The 22,099-nt window shown below is 39.9% G+C and overlaps 2 protein-coding genes across 8 annotated transcripts in view; one reads left to right on the forward strand and one right to left on the reverse strand.

The window, feature by feature from the left end:
* Positions 1-370: 370 nt before the first annotated feature.
* Positions 371-16,408, reverse strand: LOC133620050 (rac GTPase-activating protein 1). Its single transcript, XM_061981225.1, has 17 exons — positions 16,264-16,408; positions 13,656-13,750; positions 7,549-7,751; positions 7,284-7,423; positions 7,146-7,218; positions 7,033-7,086; positions 6,854-6,952; positions 3,904-4,021; positions 3,750-3,808; positions 3,529-3,690; positions 3,373-3,468; positions 3,116-3,314; positions 2,944-3,049; positions 1,430-1,562; positions 1,283-1,367; positions 1,122-1,221; positions 371-476 (listed from the first exon to the last, which is right to left on the reverse strand). The coding sequence occupies exons 2-17, from the start codon at positions 13,744-13,746 to the stop codon at positions 431-433; spliced, it is 1,764 nt and encodes a 587-aa protein (XP_061837209.1). The 5' UTR covers positions 13,747-13,750; positions 16,264-16,408; the 3' UTR covers positions 371-430.
* The window catches only part of jakmip3 (Janus kinase and microtubule interacting protein 3), a 36,732-nt gene continuing 30,940 nt past the window's right edge, over positions 16,308-22,099 (forward strand). For 6 of the 7 annotated variants that reach the window (XM_061981219.2, XM_072912078.1, XM_061981220.1 and 3 more), the window contains exon 1: positions 16,308-16,492. The gene's annotated coding sequence lies outside the window, so the exon portion shown is untranslated. Of the gene's footprint in view, positions 16,493-19,562; positions 19,725-22,099 lie in introns of those variants that run through there. The other variant, XM_072912077.1, reaches the window with a different exon arrangement.

Here is a 22,099-nt window from a genome sequence, read left to right on the forward strand (position 1 = left end):
TTGTGTTGACCTTTGACCTTCCAAAGACTCACTCCACCTCCCATCATTCATCAACTTTTGGTTCCACCTTCTGTCTCCTTTAAAAAACCTCTTTGAAAGAAAAAGTTCTAGTACTCCCCCGAGACTATGAATAGTATCATTTGTCTCCAGGATTGTTATAAGTACACCTCTGCATATAAAACAACAGAAGCGTAATAACTTGTTTCAGAAAAGATTCAATAATTGCAATTGATCAGCAACATTATCTAAAACATTTCAACCTACAGAACACAAATGAACAAATTCTTTCATTCTGAATACAATTCCAATCAACAAATCTTGGTATTTTTCATTCGAACCTTTCAGCAGCTGAGCAAGCAAGCAAAAAACATTCTTTTTTTAAATTGCAGGTTTCATCTTTTATTCAGTTGGGTTTCCTTAAGTAAAAGTGTCAGCTGGGCGACGTGAAGAACTTCTTCCCCGGCTCACTTCGCCCGCTGGTCAAGGAAACAACATGAGTGGCCAGTAAGATGACATCATCATAATGTGAGTGATCAGGAAGATGACATCATCATAATGTGAGTGATCAGGAAGATGACATAACAATGTGAGTGATCAGGAAGATGACATAACGTGAGTGATCAGGAAGATGACATCATCATAACGTGAGTGATCAGGAAGATGACATAACGTGAGTGATCAGTAAGATGACATCATCATAACGTGAGTGATCAGTAAGATGACATCATTACAATGTGAGTGATCAGGAAGATGACATCATCACAACGTGAGTGATCAGGAAGATGACATCATCATAACGTGAGTGCTCAGGAAGATGACATAACGTGAGTGATCAGGAAGATGACATCATCACAACGTGAGTGATCAGGAAGATGACATCATCACAACGCGAGTGATCAGGAAGATGACATCATCACAACGTGAGTGATCAGGAAGATGACATCATCACAACGTGAGTGATCAGGAAGATGACATCATCACAATGTGAGTGATCAGTAAGATGACGTCATAACAACGTGAGTGATCAGTAAGATGACATCACAACGTGAGTGATCGGGAAGATGACATCATAGCAACGTGAGTGATCAGGAAGATGACATCATCATCATCAAGCGTCTTACTTGCTGAAAGCACTGCCCACGTTTTTGATGCGACCCGGATTGGAGCCCAGGGCCTGGTAGCTCTTCAGCTCAGGAGACGTTAGCGGCTTGAAGAAGCGAGCTGAAGACACACTTCCTGTTAGCAGGCGTTGGAAGGAGACCATGAAGAATGGAAAGCGTACCTTGGGCCTGGTTAGTGGTTTTAGTCTGGACACTCAGGACCCGCCTCCAGTAGTCTTCTGGGAGCGACAACAAGCGACAGATGACCTGAAAAAGCAAAGAGTGAGAGAAAAGAAGGGAGAAAAGAGTCCAGGCCAAAAGACGCCGACCTTGGGCTGCACGTTTGTGTCCTGCATGATGGTTGACGGCGAGGGTTCAGACATGCCGTGTCCCACCAGAGTCGGTCCAAACACCCGAGACAAATTATTGTGGTCCATCTGACACGGAGGACTCTGCATCACCCTGAAAGTGAAAGTAAGAAGCTTTGTGGACTGACAAGTATTCCTCTCCTGAATACAGGGACAGGAAGTAGTCAAGGATGACTTCCTGTTTCAAGAAGGAGTTCCTTTCCTAAAAATCATGATGACCTGTCTAAACTACTATCAAATTGTCTTGGTGACTTGTCATATGAATATGGTCTCAGCTGTGTTATTTAGGAGTGTGGAATGTTTCAACAAGTGAAAAGAGTCCAACACAGAACAGGAACTATTTATTACCAACTGTCTGCAATATGCTGTCTTTCAGTTGAAGTGGAGTAGTAATTGTTCTTTGTGGTCACAATAATTCATCAAGTTCAACTTATTCAACTTCAAGTTGAATGATGCGGACACATTTGTTACGGGATACTTTCTATTACACTACTGTATGTGAGTACTATGTAACTACAATTATTTGATACTACTACTACTTTTATTCTTCTACTATTACGCTATTGTGTGCTTAGCTGTTGTGTAGCTGCTAGCTCCTCGTAGCCTATAGCCTAGCATGTTTACATTTTGTAAATGACTGAAGTAAAATGGAAGAAATTGTGTGTTTATTGGAGGACATTTAGAGGTTAACTGTCTGTCCAGTTTTGCACAAGTAAACACTCTGCTTGTATTGCACCGGGCGGGGCCACCGCTGCTGCCCACTGCTCCCCTCACCTCCCAGGGGGTGATCAAGGGTGATGGGTCAAATGCAGAGAATAATTCCGCCACACCTAGTGTGTGTGTGTGTGTGTGTGTGTGTGTGTGTGTGTGTGTGTGTGTGTGTGTGTGTGTGTGTGTGTGTGTGTGTGTGTGTGACTATCATGGCTACTTTAACATGATATCACACACAAGTAAACACTCTGCTTGTATTGCACATGATAGCACACACGTAAACATTCTGCAGGCCTGCTTGTATCGCACATGATATCTCACACAAGTAAACACGCTGCTGGACTGCTTGTATCGCACATGATATTACACAAGTAAACACACTGCTGGATTGCTTGTATCGCACATGATATCACAAGTAAACATGCTGCTGGACTGCTTGTATCGCACATGATATCTCACACAAGTAAACATGCTGCTGGACTGCTTGTATCGCACATGATATCTTACACAAGTGAACACACTGCTGGACTGCTTGTATCGCACATGATACCACACAAGTAAACATTCTGCAGGCCTGCTTGTATCGCACATGATATCACACAAGTAAACACGCTGCTGGACTGCTTGTATCGCACATGATATCTCACACAAGTAAACACGCTGCTGGACTGCTTGTATCGCACATGATATCTCACACAAGTAAACACGCTGCTTATATCGCACATGATATCCCACAAGTAAACACGCTGCCTGTAAGAACTGACTTGTGGAAATGAAGCATGAGGAAGGCCAGCGTGTCTCGGTTGGACTTGGGCAGCTCAGCGACGGCCTGAAACATGGCGGCCGACGAGTGATGCTCGTCGCTCATCTCTGCCAAGAAGCAGGTTGAAGTTATGACATCATGGCGCGGGCGTGCGGGCGGGGCCAATACCGTACCAGAAGCTTCCATGAAGTGGCGATGGAGCCGGAAGGTGACCAGCGGTTCTTTGAGCTTCCTCAGGAAATCTTTGAGGACGCCACAAACCACATGGATATCTGAGACCTTCCCCAGCTGAAGCGGAGTTTTTCCAGCCAGGAAGCGATCCCGCAACTCCTTCACCTGCCGCTCGCCACCAGGAACTCTGTAGAGGCCTCGCTGCAAGCACACGACAGTCTGGACTCTCCCATCGGCTGAGCAGAGGCACTGAGCTCACCTCCTGTAAGCCCCGCCTCTCGATCTCTCGCACACACTCCGTGACCAGCGCAGGAACTCTGGGATGACTCGGAGGAGCCAAAGCCTCCAGTGAGTCCTGGTCGGGAGAGCAGAAGATCAGCCTTCGCCATGCGCTCATTTAGTGAGAAGAGCTCACCATTTGAGCACTTCCTGTTGGCGGCGCGCTGTCAGGGCAGCTTGCAGCACACTTGTGCTGGCACTCGGGATGAGCGACGGTGCGGCACTTCCTGCACTTCAGCGCCATCTTGCCAAAGCGGATTCTTTTTCCGCAAGGCACACACATCTCAGGGCGGATCACCTGAGGGAGGAAGGAGCTGCTGAGGGAACAGGAAGTTCCAAGAGGCCAAGAGAACTCACCGTCTTAGAGAGGAAGAGGTGTTTTCTCATCTGCACTTGGTCACACGCGGACGTCTGCTCTGTGGATCAGCAACAAAAACATGTGGCCCTTGAGCAAGGCACTTTGCCTCGCTTTATTGTGGGTTCATGTTTTTTAATGCCGATGTTGTCAAACCTCCAGCAGTCTCCTGCGTGGAAACGCCTGCTTCCTCCTGCAGGACGCCGACCGCCAAGGGAACCTGACCACCAGTCTCGGGGATCTCCACCGACGCCCTGACCATGGTCTCCACCTCCTGAGTTCCAAACACACTGCTTGAGGATCAAGTCAAGGACAGTTGTAAAACAAATGTTTGCTTTCTTTTAGGAAGAAGAAGCGTGACTAAATAGTAGCATTTGTAATAAGTACACCTCTGCAGAACAGATCCACTTGCAACAAAGAAACTTTAACAACATTCTTTTAGTCCAACACTTCATTTGCTTAGAATACACAAACTTTTTGACCGACTTCAACCATTTGACACTGAAAACTAAAATGAAAGTCACATCAATAATACTTTGAAATTGATCAGCAACAGTCGTTGAAGAGCCGAGTGTAAAAAAGACTCCAAAGTTTTTAGAAATGAAAATGAGGACATCAGGAATAAGGAAGACGTTTTAGAGTGCACAGCTTTTGGAAGTGAGCTTTGAGGGATGATACTGATAAAGCATGTTCCCTTTCTTCCAGCAAAGTCCATCACAACTAAGAAATGACAATATTAGCTCATCAACACTTTGAAAATGTGGCTCTTCAAAATGTGGAAGCCATGATGATGCAAGTGATGAGAAATAAACACTTTCTAATGACTTTCTCACTAATTACTTTCGCATTTCAAGTTCAATTGAAACATGAAATAACGTTTGCACCATTTTTGAATGGTTTGCCTTTCACCCACATACATATTGACCATATATGTGTGTATATGTATGTAGATATGTACAGTTGTTGCAACAATTATTGTCCTCATATTTTAGTTTCACCCACATACATATTGACCATATATGTGTGTATATGTATGTAGATATGTACGGTTGTTGCAACAATTATTGTCCTCATATTTTAGTTTCACCCACATACATATTGACCATATATGTGTGTATATGTATGTAGATATGTATGGTTGTTGCAACAATTATTGTCCTCATATTTTAGTTTCACCCACATACATATTGACCATATATGTGTGTATATGTATGTAGATATGTATGGTTGTTGCAACAATTATTGTCCTCATATTTTGGTTTCACCCACATACATATTGACCATATATGTGTGTATATGTATGTAGATATGTATGGTTGTTGCAACAATTATTGTCCTCATATTTTAGTTTCACCCACATACATATTGACCATATATGTATGTATATATGTACGGTTGTTGCAACAGTTATTGTCCTCATATTTTGGTTTCACCCACATACATATTGACCATATATGTGTGTATATGTATGTAGATATGTATGGTTGTTGCAACAATTATTGTCCTCATATTTTAGTTTCACCCACATACATATTGACCATATATGTATGTAGATATGTACGGTTGTTGCAACAGTTATTGTCCTCATATTTTGGTTTCACCCACATACATATTGACCATATATGTGTGTATATGTATGTATATATGTACGGTTGTTGCAACAGTTATTGTCCTCATATTTTAGTTTCACCCACATACATATTGACCATATATGTGTGTATATGTATGTATATATGTACAGTTGTTGCAACAATTATTGTCCTCATATTTTAGTTTCACCCACATACATATTGACCATATATGTGTGTATATGTATGTAGATATGTACGGTTGTTGCAACAGTTATTGTCCTCATATTTTGGTTTCACCCACATACATATTGACCATATATGTGTGTATATGTATGTAGATATGTATGGTTGTTGCAACAATTATTGTCCTCATATTTTAGTTTCACCCACATACATATTGACCATATATGTATGTATATATGTACGGTTGTTGCAACAGTTATTGTCCTCATATTTTGGTTTCACCCACATACATATTGACCATATATGTGTGTATATGTATGTAGATATGTACGGTTGTTGCAACAGTTATTGTCCTCATATTTTAGTTTCACCCACATACATATTGACCATATATGTGTGTATATGTATGTAGATATGTACGGTTGTTGCAACAGTTATTGTCCTCATATTTTGGTTTCACCCACATACATATTGACCATATATGTGTGTATATGTATGTAGATATGTATGGTTGTTGCAACAGTTATTGTCCTCATATTTTGGTTTCACCCACATACATATTGACCATATATGTGTGTATATGTATGTAGATATGTACGGTTGTTGCAACAGTTATTGTCCTCATATTTTAGTTTCACCCACATACATATTGACCATATATGTGTGTATATGTATGTAGATATGTACGGTTGTTGCAACAGTTATTGTCCTCATATTTTGGTTTCACCCACATACATATTGACCATATATGTGTGTATATGTATGTAGATATGTACGGTTGTTGCAACAGTTATTGTCCTCATATTTTAGTTTCACCCACATACATATTGACCATATATGTGTGTATATGTATGTAGATATGTATGGTTGTTGCAACAGTTATTGTCCTCATATTTTAGTTTCACCCACATACATATTGACCATATATGTGTGTATATGTATGTAGATATGTACGGTTGTTGCAACAGTTATTGTCCTCATATTTTGGTTTCACCCACATACATATTGACCATATATGTGTGTATATGTATGTAGATATGTATGGTTGTTGCAACAGTTATTGTCCTCATATTTTGGTTTCACCCACATACATATTGACCATATATGTGTGTATATGTATGTAGATATGTACGGTTGTTGCAACAGTTATTGTCCTCATATTTTAGTTTCACCCACATACATATTGACCATATATGTGTGTATATGTATGTAGATATGTACGGTTGTTGCAACAATTATTGTCCTCATATTTTAGTTTCACCCACATACATATTGACCATATATGTGTGTATATGTATGTAGATATGTACGGTTGTTGCAACAGTTATTGTCCTCATATTTTGGTTTCCTACCTTCCCCACAGTTTTGGACTCCAGGAGCTCGACAGAAATATTGGCGCCTCGCCCGAGTCTTCCTCCGGGAGCAGCAAGGCTTACATTCATGGACGTGCGCTAGAAGCAGAGAAAGATTTTGGAATTGTTTGACAACTTCCTGTTTGGTGTCAAGCCGGTCAGCGGGAAGGTTAGATTACCCTCCTCTCTCGCGCTCGCGAGCGCAGAGGTTTGATGACAGTAGAGTCCAGGTCCTAAAAAGTCCAACAAGACGAGCTTAGTGACCTGAAGAAGTGTGCGATCACAACTTTACCATGTCGTCATCTGTCCGGTCGTAGCTGATGTCGGAGTGCGACAAGAAGGACGACTCATCGATGGCAGACAATCTGAAGCAGAAAGAGTTCATTGATGCAACTTTTACTTTGAAAGGGTCCCACCCTGGTCATGTCACCGTTTGCTGCTGCGCTGCAGAGTCACGTTGGGTCCTTTGTGATCGAAGGCGGCCAGAAGAGATTTCTGCTCCTCGTTCAAACATGCGCTGGATTTGCTGTCGTGAACCAGGATGTCACACATGAGCTGCATCTGCCGCTGCTGTCAAAATAAAAGCATTCATCTCAGCGCTTGGATGGAGTCTGACAGATAAAGTCAAGGTTCAGGTGTTTTTTGGAAGCAAGGATTCCAGCAGCTGAGTTGGATGAAGAAAGAAAGTTCCTTGCCAGGTAATGGTAGTCGCCCTCCATCTTGTAGCGCTTCTTCATTTCCACGTCCAGCTGGTTGCGGGCGTGTTTCAGTTTGACCTCCAGAGCAGCTTTAGCCACATCCGACTTGACCAGCAGCTCCTTGTACTTCTTCATCTCCAACTCCGCATGCAGCCATCGCTTCCGGAAGCTCTCAAAGTTGTTCACCACTTCCATGAACTCTGAATGTCAAATGCTGAAGGTTATCTAGAATGTCACGTCTAATTCTACATTTATGTCTTCTACTTCTTTAAAAGGTCATCTAGAATGTAATTTCTTCTTCTACTTCTTTAAAAGGTTATCTAGAATGTAATTTCTTCTTCTACTTCTTTAAAAGGTCATCTAGAATGTAATTTCTTCTTCTACTTCTTTAAAAGGTCATCTAGAATGTAATTTCTTCTTCTACTTCTTTAAAAGGTCATCTAGAATGTAATTTCTTCTTCTACTTCTTTAAAAGGTAATCTAGAATGTAATTTCTTCTTCTACTCCTTTAAAGGTAATCTAGAATGTAATTTCTTCTTCTACTCCTTTAAAGGTAATCTAGAATGTAATTTCTTCTTCTTCCTGTGTATTTCCATGACAACATTTCAAATAGGAGTTCCAACCTTACACTTTGTTCTGATTCCAAGTTATGTTTAGTCCAACATTGCTTCCTAACCTATTCCACACGGGGAGGGACACAAATGTTCCACTACAGAGGGGCCCACTCAAATATTAGTCAGGATTTGGATGACCCTCCACAGTGATATCTAACCTCCTAACAGCTGACGACCTTGTCAAATGATAATACAAATGTGCTCATCACAAAGATTATTCAACACAAACTTTAGGCTTAGGTCAGGCTGATTAGAAAAATTAGTACTAACCAAATAAACTGAAGGACTCAAATAATCTTCTTTTTTATTATGGTAACAATAAAAATGTTTAACAAAACTGGCATTAAAATTAAAGTGCAAATGAAACCACTTTAGTCCTATTTTTTGTGCTTAAGAAACTTCTCTATGACTTCAGCATGAAGGAACCTTTCCAGCATATTGTAATTGGACTTTCACCTGTAGAACATCATTCAGCAAATAGATGCAAACTTTTCACCACAAACTTAGTCTTTTCACCACAAACTTAGTCTTTTCACCACAAACTTAGTCTCTGCTCAGTGACATTGGTCTGGCGGCAGACGTGAACTGGAGCGAGTACTCGGAGACAGTCAGAATCCCTCTCTCATCTTGACTTAGTAGTCCCTCGCCCTCTCTCATCTTGACTTCGTAGTCCCTCGCCCTCTCTCATCTTGACTTAGTAGTCCCTCTCCCTCTCTCATCTTGACTTAGTAGTCCCTCGCCCTCTCTCATCTTGACTTCGTAGTCCCTCGCCCTCTCTCATCTTGACTTAGTAGTCCCTCGCCCTCTCTCATCTTGACTTAGTAGTCCCTCGCCCTCTCTCATCTTAAATGATAAATGATAAATGGGTTGTACTTGTATAGCGCTTTTCTACCTTCAAGGTACTCAAAGCGCTTTGACACTACTTCCACATTTACCCATTCACACACACATTCACACACTGATGGAGGGAGCTGCCATGCAAGGCGCTAACCAGCACCCATCAGGAGCAAGGGTGAAGTGTCTTGCTCAGGACACAACGGACATGACGAGGTTGGTACTAGGTGGGGATTGAACCAGGGACCCTCGGGTCGCGCACAGCCACTCTTCCACTGCGCCACGACTTCGTAGTCCCTCGCCCTCTCTCATCTTGACTTAGTAGTCCCTCGCCCTCTCTCATCTTGATTTAGTAGTCCCTCGCCCTCTCTCATCTTCACTTAGTAGTCCCTCGCCCTCTCTCATCTTTTTTTTTTTGTCCTGTCCAGCTTCTCAGGCAAATCATATAATAGATGTAGATGATCATATAGTAGATGTAGATGATCATATAGTAGATGTAGATGATCATATAGTAGATGTAGATGATCATATAGTAGATGTAGATGATCATATAGTAGATGTAGATGATCATATAGTAGATGTAGATGATCATACAGTAGATGTAGATGATCATACAGTAGATGTAGATGATCATATAGTAGATGTAGATGATCATATAGTAGATGTAGATGATCATATAGTAGATGTAGATGATCATATAGTAGATGTAGATGATCATATAGTAGATGTAGATGATCATATAGTAGATGTAGATGATCATATAGTAGATGTAGATGATCATATAGTAGATGTAGATGATCATATAGTAGATGTAGATGATCATATAGTAGATGTAGATGATCATATAGTAGATGTAGATGATCATATAGTAGATGTAGATGATCATATAGTAGATGTAGATGATCATATAGTAGATGTAGATGATCATATAGTAGATGTAGATGATCATATAGTAGATGTAGATGATCATATAGTAGATGTAGATGATCATATAGTAGATGTAGATGATCATATAGTAGATGTAGATGATCATATAGTAGATGTAGATGATCATATAGTTGATGTAGATGATCATATAGTAGATGTAGATGATCATATAGTAGATGTAGATGATCATATAGTAGATGTAGATGATCATATAGTAGATGTAGATGATCATATAGTAGATGTAGATGATGATATAGTAGATGTAGATGATGATATAGTAGATGTAGATGATCATATAGTAGATGTAGATGATCATATAGTAGATGTAGATGATCATATAGTTGATGTAGATGATCATATAGTAGATGTAGATGATCATATAGTAGATGTAGATGATCATATAGTAGATGTAGATGATCATATAGTAGATGTAGATGATGATATAGTAGATGTAGATGATCATATAGTAGATGTAGATGATCATATAGTAGATGTAGATGATCATATAGTAGATGTAGATGATCATATAGTTGATGTAGATGATCATATAGTAGATGTAGATGATCATATAGTAGATGTAGATGATCATATAGTAGATGTAGATGATCATATAGTAGATGTAGATGATCATATAGTAGATGTAGATGATCATATAGTAGATGTAGATGATCATATAGTAGATGTAGATGATCATATAGTAGATGTAGATGATCATATAGTAGATGTAGATGATCATATAGTAGATGTAGATGATCATATCGGCTGTTCAGATGTACTTTACAAAAGAGAAGTGTAGGATACTTCTCTTGTTGCCTTATTTGTATTTGACTTTATTAAATGTATTTATATTAATATTTGGTGCAGGAGGGGATAGAAAGAGAAAAAAAGAAGACAGAGGGGGAAATTGTGGGGACAAGAGGGGGATTAGACAGAGAGACAACAACAACAACAACAACAATAGAACAACATCAGCAAATAGGACATGTACAAATATGATGGTAAAAGTAATAGCAAATAAGCAGTTAGTGAAAATAAAAAATAATACAGAAATGACAATGAGCATTATTACACTACAAATGGATCAATACAAATACCAATAGAAATATCACTATTGATAATGAACAATACCAATAATTGACCTCTACTATCAACAATACAGTTGTTTAAATGCAACAATACATATACGTAATGATAACTTGAGATACGAAAGAATGCAGAAGAATGGAGGGGAAGAAAGAGAAGCAACCTACATTAACCTTGTAGATTGTTATAGTAACAATAGGTTAAGCTTTGTCAGTGTGCCATGTGTTATACCCAGTTTACCCTAGGGCAACAACGTTAATATATGTTTGATGAAACCTGATTATGTGCATGAGTGTAAGTATGCATATGTACTTGTATATGTACAGTATGTGTATATGTATGTTTGTACAGTGAATGTATATGTACAGTATGTGTATATGTATGTTTGTACAGTGAATGTATATGTACAGTATGTGTATATGTATGTTTGTACAGTGAATGTATATGTACAGTATGTGTATATGTATGTATGTATGTACAGTGAATGTATATGTACAGTATGTGTATATGTATGTTTGTACAGTGAATGTATATGTACAGTATGTGTATATGTATGTTTGTACAGTGTATGTATATGTACAGTATGTGTATATGTATGTTTGTACAGTGAATGTATATGTACAGTATGTGTATATGTATGTTTGTACAGTGAATGTATATGTACAGTATGTGTATATGTATGTTTGTACAGTGAATGTGCGTGTGGCTGTACAAACTTTGAGTATGTAAATATGTACTGTATTTGTATATGTATGTGGGAGTGTAGGTACCTATGTATGTATGTATGTATGTATGTGAGTATATGTGAATTGGTATGTACAATACATTTGACTCCCAGTGTGTGTGGGAGCCAGAGTACGGCCTCAGCCTCCCCGAGAGCCCAACCCACAAACAGTAGGTGTGGTGCCCAGGGAACCAGGGACCACCGCCCCCACGCAGCCAAGCCGGAAAGCGACAGGAACCCCAGAGCCCAGCCCACCGCGCCACCCACAAGGGTCAGCAGCAGGCTGCAGACAGACGCACCCGGCAGAGGACAAGGCACGAGAAAAGCAGGGGACAGCCAGACCCCAAGCCAGCGAGAGACCACACCCCACACGGGCAGAAAGGCAGGACGCCCCGCCCGGGGGGCCTGGAGACCCCCCGCAACCGGACAGGAAGACCGCCCCCGCCCCACCGGCAACCGGGCCCCCACGAGCCCACCCCCGGAGAGCGTGGCGACGCCAGTCTCCGGCCACCCCACACTTCCTCCTTTGGACAGCGGGGGCAGCGTTGCCTAGTTTACAGCAGTGCACAACAACGACTTCCTCCCAGGTCTCCTTTAAGCCACTTTGCAAACATCTGCTCAATTATCAGTATCACCGCTATGTATCCTTCTCATGCCAAACAAAGTATCATCGCTATGTATCGTTGAGTAGCATGGGAATATTGGACTGTGTTGTATTATTTGTTGGCTGAGATGTCATTTGGGAAGTTTTATGGCCAAAAGTCAGTCCATGATGTCATACTGTGAAGTGAATGTTAGCATAGTGAGCTCGTTTGCTGTAGAGTGCTTAAAATACATAGTTATCCTTTTACACAGCATAATGCATGTGTTGTAGTAGTAGGTGTTTATTTATCCTTTTACACAGCATAATGCATGTGTTGTAGTAGTAGGTGTTTATTTATCCTTTTACACAGCATAATGCATGTGTTGTAGTAGTAGGTGTTTATTTATCCTTTTACACAGCATAATGCATGTGTTGTAGTAGTAGGTGTTTATTTATCCTTTTACACAGCATAATGCATGTGTTATTGTAGTAGGTGTTTATTTATCCTTTTACACAGCATAATGCATGTGTTATTGTAGTAGGTGTTTATTTATCCTTTTACACAGCATAATGCATGTGTTATTGTAGTAGGTGTTTATTTATCCTTTTACACAGCATAATGCATGTGTTGTAGTAGTAGGCTTGTGTGTGTGTGCATGTCTTTAAAGTAAGCATCCTTTCTGCTTGTATGTTTGACGCTCAATAAAGCTGTGGAGTGTTTGATGAAGGAAAGGTGTTTGGGTAAAGCCAAGCCATATCTTGATGAAGGAAAGGTGTTTGGGTAAAGCCAAGCCATATCTTGATGAACTAGCGGCCTTAGAACGAGCACAAGTAGCGCTGTTGCAATCTTTTCTTGTCAAATGTTTGTGATTGTTGCGAGCGGCCACTTCCATGTTGCGTAATGACGTCATCCCCAACCGGAAGAAGCGTGAAGAGCAGTGCTGGACATGGATTCCCTCCCCTACATGTGTTTTGGCCCCCCGTCCCACTCCTTAGGGCTCCTCTTTATGGGGCCCAGACGTTGGTGCTCTGCCTCAGAGTCCACGTAACCACGGCCAAATGATTTTGGCTGAATTCAGGCGGCAAATCCAGCAAGTATTTCAACAAGTGCAGTCGTCTTTTAAAGAATGAACTTTGAATGTTTGACTAAGACATGATTGGGCAGACTCACACTTTTTAAAGAATGAACTTTGAATGTTTGACTAAGACATGATTGGGCAGACTCACACTTTTTAAAGAATGAACTTTGAATGTTTGACTAAGACATGATTGGGCAGACTCACACTTTTTAAAGAATGAACTTTGAATGTTTGACTAAGACACGATTGGGCAGACTCACCAAGCTCAGTGGTCCTCGCACTTTCCTCCATTGCCAATCGCTGGAGACAAAGCGCCAGCATCTCCTCAACGATGAGTCGAGACTCTCCCATCCTTCTGCAACATTACACAAACTCTTATTGTGAAATTCTTGTGTCCACTTCCTGTGTGACCAGGCCCAGCAGCTTAACACATTTGGAATCGCATTCTGAGCTTGTAACACTAACCAATGAACTCACCAGCCAATGAACCAACCCCAAAGAGTACACAATGGAACTAAACAAGCTCTAGTTCCATTTGACAATAGTTTTTATTTCATCTATAATATTTCATCCTGTCCCGATTTAATATCTTAGCAAAACTTTGTGTTGTCTAAGATTGGACTTGTCCTGATCTCAAATAGTCACAATCCCAACTTTGGATCTCTTTTCACCTTCTGAAGACATTTGATGTCTTTAATACTTTCACTCTCAAGATAATTAGGAATGTGTGACATAACTAAAGAGTTCATCTCTTTTTTTTCCAAATGTCAATTTCGACTGGCAAGGAATGTGTGTAATGTCGCCTGTGGCCAGGAGGAGGCAGTGTTACATAAACAATGTGTGTAATGTCGCCTGTGGCCAGGAGGAGGCAGTGTTACATAAACAATGTGTGTAATGTCGCCTGTGGCCAGGAGGAGGCAGTGTTACATAAACAATGTGTGTAATGTCGCCTGTGGCCAGGAGGGGGCAGTGTTACATAAACAATGTGTGTAATGTCGCCTGTGGCCAGGAGGAGGCAGTGTTACATAAACAATGTGTGTAATGTCGCCTGTGGCCAGGAGGAGGCAGTGTTACATAAACAATGTGTGTAATGTCGCCTGTGGCCAGGAGGGGGCAGTGTTACATAAACAATGTGTGTAATGTCGCCTGTGGCCAGGAGGAGGCAGTGTTACATAAACAATGTGTGTAATGTCGCCTGTGGCCAGGAGGGGGCAGTGTTACATAAACAATGTGTGTAATGTCGCCTGTGGCCAGGAGGAGGCAGTGTTACATAAACAATGTGTGTAATGTCGCCTGTGGCCAGGAGGAGGCAGTGTTACATAAACAATGTGTGTAATGTCGCCTGTGGCCAGGAGGGGGCAGTGTTACATAAACAATGTGTGTAATGTCGCCTGTGGCCAGGAGGAGGCAGTGTTACATAAACAATGTGTGTAATGTCGCCTGTGGCCAGGAGGGGGCAGTGTTACATAAACAATGTGTGTAATGTCGCCTGTGGCCAGGAGGAGGCAGTGTTACATGCGATTGGCTCTTTTGGAAAATGGAAACAACCACCTCATCTGATGAGGATTAATAAACACAACAAATGCAGAGTTGCAATGTTTGTTTTCGTCACTAGGAAAATACCACAAATAGCCTGACAAGACGGCTGTCGTTGTATGCATGCGCAGTGCACACAGTCCTCACTACTGCAAACAACCTGCCTTATTTACGTGAACAGTTCCGTCAAATAAAACCAACAGAACTTCAAACAAAGTTGACATTGAAGACTCAATGTACTCGTAGAAATGTAAGGCTTCTACTTCAGCTCATTCAAATGCAAACAAATCACTGCGTTTATTGACGACATCATTCAGAAATGTGCATGTTTAACATTTAACAAGTTTGACTGACGTGTTTAATTGTAGTTTGGACAAAGTCACGTTTAGAAGGAGACTATTTTGATTGACGTGTTTAATTGTAGTTTGGACAAAGTCACGTTTAGAAGGAGACAATTTTGATTGACGTGTTTAATTGTAGTTTGGACAAAGTCACGTTTAGAAGGAGACAATTTTGACTGACGTGTTTAATTGTAGTTTGGACAAAGTCACGTTTAGAAGGAGACAAGTTTGACTGACGTGTTTAATTGTAGTTTGGACAAAGTCACGTTTAGAAGGAGACAATTTTGACTGACGTGTTTAATTGTAGTTTGGACAAAGTCACGTTTAGAAGGAGACAATTTTGATTGACGTGTTTAATTGTAGTTTGGACAAAGTCACGTTTAGAAGGAGACTATTTTGACTGACGTGTTTAATTGTAGTTTGGACAAAGTCACGTTTAGAAGGAGACAATTTTGATTGACGTGTTTAATTGTAGTTTGGACAAAGTCACGTTTAGAAGGAGACTATTTTGACTGACGTGTTTAATTGTAGTTTGGACAAAGTCACGTTTAGAAGGAGACAATTTTGATTGACGTGTTTAATTGTAGTTTGGACAAAGTCACGTTTAGAAGGAGACTATTTTGATTGACGTGTTTAATTGTAGTTTGGACAAAGTCACGTTTAGAAGGAGACTATTTTGATTGACGTGTTTAATTGTAGTTTGGACAAAGTCACGTTTAGAAGGAGACTATTTTGATTGACGTGTTTAATTCCTCACTCGTGCCTCGTCTTCTGCTGTCTTGATGCTATAGTGACGTCATCATCATGCGGCCAAATCAAAGAAAGCAGTCAGAAGTGGATTTTGTTTCCACTCGAATAAAAACAACATGAATCAATTGGAAATGGTTTTAATGTGTTTGATTTAATAAAATAATGTCTCCTTGTTTTAACGCTTTAGTGTCGCGCGGCTGGCCATCAATAAAAGATGAAGAAGAAGAAAGTAGAAACTGACCTGGGATCAGACTTTGCTGCCGTGCTGATGACGTCAGAGCGGAGGATGCTGGGAGGATGAAGATGACGATGACGATGACGATGATGATGATGATGACACAAGCTAACAGCTGACGGCGAAGTGCTGCGTGCACGCGCACGTGCAGGAGGAAGAAGGAGAACACCTCATGCTAATTAGCTGCTGGCTAATTGCTAAACACCATGCAGCCTTGCAGCTTTCCTATTGGCCGGTGAGTGATGACACCTGGCTGGCGCGTGCGTGCGCACCTTGTCAGTCACGTCCATGGCGTTACTTCAGAAAAGAATGTAACAATAAGAATGATCTTTATTCTTGCTGGCCAACTGGAAACATCTTCTACTGGAACTCTTCCATCTTCCTTTAATGCCACTGAATGTTTGCTATTTAGTCTACTAAATGTTTGCTATTTAGTCTACTTACTGCTTCTACTGAATGTTTGCTATTTAGTCTACTAACTGATTCTACTGAATGTTTGCTATCTATTCTACTAACTGCTTCTACTGAATGTTTGCTATCTATTCTACTAACTGCTTCTACTGAATGTTTGCTATCTATTCTACTAACTGCTTCTACTGAATGTTTGCTATTTAGTCTACTTACTGCTTCTACTGAATGTTTGCTATTTAGTCTACTTACTGCTTCTACTGAATGTTTGCTATCTATTCTACTAACTGCTTCTACTGAATGTTTGCTATCTATTCTACTTACTGCTTCTACTGAATGTTTGCTATTTAGTCTACTTACTGCTTCTACTGAATGTTTGCTATCTATTCTACTTACTGCTTCTACTGAATGTTTGCTATTTAGTCTACTTACTGCTTCTACTGAATGTTTGCTATCTATTCTACTAACTGCTTCTACTGAATGTTTGCTATCTATTCTACTTACTGCTTCTACTGAATGTTTGCTATCTATTCTACTAACTCCTTCTACTGAATGTTTGCTATTTAGTCTACTAACTGCTTCTACTGAATGTTTGCTATCTATTCTACTAACTGCTTCTACTGAATGTTTGCTATCTATTCTACTAACTGCTTCTACTGAATGTTTGCTATCTATTCTACTAACTGCTTCTACTGAATGTTTGCTATCTATTCTACTAACTGCTTCTACTGAATGTTTGCTATTTAGTCTACTTACTGCTTCTACTGAATGTTTGTAATCTATTCTACTTACTGCTTCTACTGAATGTTTGCTATTTAGTCTACTTACTGCTTCTACTGAATGTTTGCTATCTATTCTACTAACTGCTTCTACTGAATGTTTGCTATCTATTCTACTAACTGCTTCTACTGAATGTTTGTTATCTATTCTACTAACTGCTTCTACTGAATGTTTGCTATCTATTCTACTAACTGCTTCTACTGAATGTTTGCTATCCTACTAACTGCTTCTACTGAATGTTTTCTATCTTTTCTACTAACTGCTTCTACTGAATGTTTGCTATCTATTCTACTTACTGCTTCTACTGAATGTTTGCTATTTAGTCTACTTACTGCTTCTACTGAATGTTTGCTATCTATTCTACTAACTGCTTCTACTGAATGTTTGCTATTTAGTCTACTTACTGCTTCTACTGAATGTTTGCTATTTAGTCTACTTACTGCTTCTACTGAATGTTTGCTATTTAGTCTACTAAATGTTTGCTATTTAGTCTACTAACTGCTTCTACTGAATGTTTGCTATTTAGTCTACTTACTACTTCTACTGAATGTTTGCTATTTAGTCTACTAAATGTTTGCTATTTAGTCTACTAACTGCTTCTACTGAATGTTTGCTATTTAGTCTGCTAACTGCTTCTACTGAATGTTTGCTATTTAGTCTACTAACCGGTTCTACTGAATGTTTGCTATTTATTGTACTAACTGGTTCTACTGAATGTTTGGTATTGATTGTACTAACCGGTTCTACTGAATGTTTGCTATTTATTGTACTAACTGGTTCTACTGAATGTTTGGTATTGATTGTACTAACTGGTTCTAAAGATTCTACTGAATGTTTGGTATCTATTGTGCTAACTGGTTCTACTGAATGTTTGGTATTGATTGTACTTACTGGTTCTACTGAATGTTTGGTATCTATTGTAGTAACTGGTTCTACTGAATGTTTGGTATTGATTTTACTTACTGGTTTTCAAAGGTTCTACTGAATGTTTTGTATTGATTGTACTAACTGGTTCTAAAGGTTCTACTGAATGTTTACTTATTGTACTAACTGGTCCAAATTTTTGTTGTTTTACACCTACTAATTTTGTTAGTTTTTGTGAGTCTTCTGGCTTTAAAAAATGTTTATTTGTGCTACTCATCCGTTTGAGCTTATTGGTTCCATTTGTTATGTTTGTGGTTTTACTCGACCTGTTGACTCTATTGACGCTACTAGGGCCTAGTTCCTCTTGGCCTGTTGTCCTTCCTGGTTTTGTTTGCAGATGCTAAATAGATGTATTCATCACTGTGTAGAATACGCTACTAAGTCAAATAAGAACCGGATTTTTCGGACTATAAGGCGCACTTAAAATTCTTTCATTTTCTCAAAACTCGACAGTGCGCCTTATAACCTGGTGCACCTAATGTACGGAATAATTCTGGTTGTGCTTACCGACCTCAAAGCTATTTTATTTGGTACATGGTGAAATCACAAGTGTGACCAGTAGATGGCAGTCACACATAAGATATGTGAAGACTGCAATGTGACTGAAGTAAACAACACCAAAATGTTATATGTTCCATTGAAAATAAAGAACATTACACACGGCGCTCACAAATCGATCAAAATGTTTTAGTAGGACTTTGGTAAGCTATGAAGCCACACCGCTTGATGGATTGTACTGTGCTTCAACATAGGAGTATTATTATGCTGTGTGTATAAGGTAAGACATTATCTGGCGTTTTGTTTCACAATATTATGCAAAATCAACTTTTCTTACCTTCTGGTACCTGCTGATCTGTATTTGGGATCTGCATAAGTTCTGAATATTTTGCACACGTCCACCACTGTAGTCTGTGCCGACACCGTAGTCGATAAGCTTCTTCTGTTATGTGACATTCATCCTCCGCTGTTGCCATTTCTAATATAACGTAGTGTAAAGTTCTTACTTATATCTGTCAGTAAACTCACCATGAAAGCACTAAAACATACCGGTGTAGTGACTTTACATTATTCACCCAAGGAACTTTAGTTGTTAGAGAGTTTCGGTCACGGGACACATTTCGGGCGTTGTTGTTGCACTAGTGAGCCACGGATGAGGAGATGCTGCTCCGTTATTGATTGAAGTAAAGTCTGAATGTCATTAAAACAGTTAGCTCCATCTTTTGACACTTCTTCCACCCCCGTCCTTGCACGCTACACCGCTACAACAAAGATGACGGGGAGAAGACGCTGTCCAAGTGGAGGCACGTAAATAAGAGCGCCCACAAAACGGTGCATCCTGAAGAGACTCTCAGAAAGTGAGTTGAAGATGATGTGTAAAACATCATCTATGCAACATTTTGAGCAAAGAACCCCCATTACATGTTATGTAGACCACAAGGAAGTCTTTTACATTTAGAAAAAATATATATACAGTATATCATGACCCCTTTTAATGCGCTTTATAATCCGGTGCAACTTTTGTATGAAAATAGACCTGAATACACCCGCTCACCTGCAGTGCGCCTTATAATGCGGTGTGCCCTATGGCCCAGAAAATACAGTCAATTTGAAATAAGTAAAAGTCAAACAAGTTCATTTAAATAAAAGTCAAACAAGTACATTTAAATAAAAGTCAAACAAGTTCATTTAAATAAAAGTCAAACAAGTACATTTAAATAAGTACAAGTCAAACAAGTACATTTAAATAAAAGTCAAACAAGTATATTTAAATAAAAGTCAAACAAGTACATTTAAATAAAAGTCAAACAAGTACATTTAAATAAAAGTCAAACAAGTACATTTAAATAAAAGTCAAACAAGTACATTTAAATAAGTACAAGTCAAACAAGTTCATTTAAATAAAAGTCAAACAAGTACATTTAAATAAAAGTCAAACAAGTACATTTAAAAAAAAGTCAAACAAGTACATTTAAATAAGTACAAGTCAAACAAGTACATTTAAATAAAAGTTAAACAAGTACATTTAAATAAAAGTCAAACAAGTACATTTAAATAAAAGTCAAACAAGTACATTTAAATACGTACAAGTCAAACAAGTACATTTAAATACGTACAAGTCAAACCATGGCCTCTTCTCTTTAAAAAAAAATAGACTTGAAATTCAATGACAAACTTCACCAAAGTGACCTGGACTTAGACAAACTTTAATGATCCACGAGGGAAATTGTTGATCAAAAGTACTTTACTTTTGGGTTTGAAACTGACTTGAAATGTAGTTTCTGAGAGGTTCAGGTCCATGGGACATGTGGTCTTAGTGTGTTTGAGAGCAGGTCCATGGGACATGTGGTCTTAGTGTGTTTGAGAGCAGGTCCATGGGACATGTGGTCTTAGTGTGTTTGAGAGCAGGTCCATGGGACATGTGGTCTTAGTGAGACAGAAACGTGTTAACTTGTTGGGAGTTTCCTCCTCTCCCAGCTCGCTAGCCTCAACCTGAACCTTGGTATTTACCGTGATGACGGACTGGCAGTGTGTCGCGCCTCGCCAAGGAGCAGCGAGAATACCAAGAAGCGCATATGCCAAATTTTCAAAGAGAACGGCCTACGGATCACGATTGAAGCCAACAAACAAACCGTCAACTTCCTCGACGTCACTTTCAACCTGAGAAATAACAGCTACCAACCATTCACGAAATCCAACACAACACTCCAATACGTGCACCATGACAGCAACCACCCACCCACCACCACGAAAAGAATACCTACCGGAATTAATAAAAGGCTATCGATGCTGTCATCTAGCAAAGCTGAATTTGACCAAGCAACCCCCCCGTACCAAAAAGCACTTGATGAAAGCGGATACAATTTCACCCTCACCTATGAACCCACGCCAGGAAACCAACCAAAAAAGAGCAGAAAACGAAACAATATTATCTGGTACAACCCCCCATACAGCAAAAACGTCTCAACTAATATTGGCCACAAATTCCTCACTCTGATCGACAAACACTTCCCCAAAGACAACACCCTAAGAAAAGTATTCAACAAGAACAACATTAAATTGAGCTACAGCTGTATGAACAATATACGACAAATTATCTCAAACCACAACAAAACAATTGCAAATGAGCCGTCTGCCCCCGGACAGAGCGACTCCAAAACCAACAAAGGCTGCAACTGCCGCAAGAAACCTGATTGCCCTCTCAACGGGGGGTACTTGCAAACATCAGTTGTTTACCAATCAAAGGTAACACGCAAGGACATTAACACATCCGACACATATGTAGGATTAACCGAGGGAGAGTTTAAAACCAGATGGAACAATCACAAGGCTTCTTTCAGGAACAAAAACCTGCGAAATACTACAGAACTCAGCAAACACATTTGGGACCTCAAAGACAATAATGTTGAATATTCAATAACATGGCAAATTCTTGCATCCAGCACACCTTACAATAGTGGTAATAAAAGATGCAACCTATGCTTGAAAGAGAAACTGTTTATTATATACCGTCCAGACCTGTCATCCCTCAAAAAGCGCAGCGAAATTGTATCAGCATGCCGGCACAGACGGAAACACCTCCTAGGTAACACATGAGCCAATCACCACGCCCCTAGGCCAGCCTGTACCTACCAACTCTGTGCCCTATATAAACCCTGGTATGTGAATGCTTCTATTAAAATCTCCTGATGATTGAGGGAACCCCTCATGAAACAGGCCTGTAGAGATGAAG

This window comes from Nerophis lumbriciformis, linkage group LG32 (genome assembly GCF_033978685.3).
Source record: "Nerophis lumbriciformis linkage group LG32, RoL_Nlum_v2.1, whole genome shotgun sequence".
Taxonomy (NCBI): Eukaryota; Metazoa; Chordata; class Actinopteri; order Syngnathiformes; family Syngnathidae; genus Nerophis; species Nerophis lumbriciformis.

Bases quoted from the DNA above. Each gene is read 5' to 3' on its own strand.
- LOC133620050 (XM_061981225.1), bottom strand. From the start codon at position 13,746: ATGGGAGAGTCTCGACTCATCGTTGAGGAGATGCTGGCGCTTTGTCTC. The intron at 3,050-3,115 runs GTACGGTATTGG...GCTTCTTGGCAG, and splicing joins CCACTTCATGGAAGCTTCTG to AGATGAGCGACGAGCATCAC. The intron at 1,222-1,282 runs GTACGCTTTCCA...GTGTGTCTTCAG, and splicing joins AACCACTAACCAGGCCCAAG to CTCGCTTCTTCAAGCCGCTA.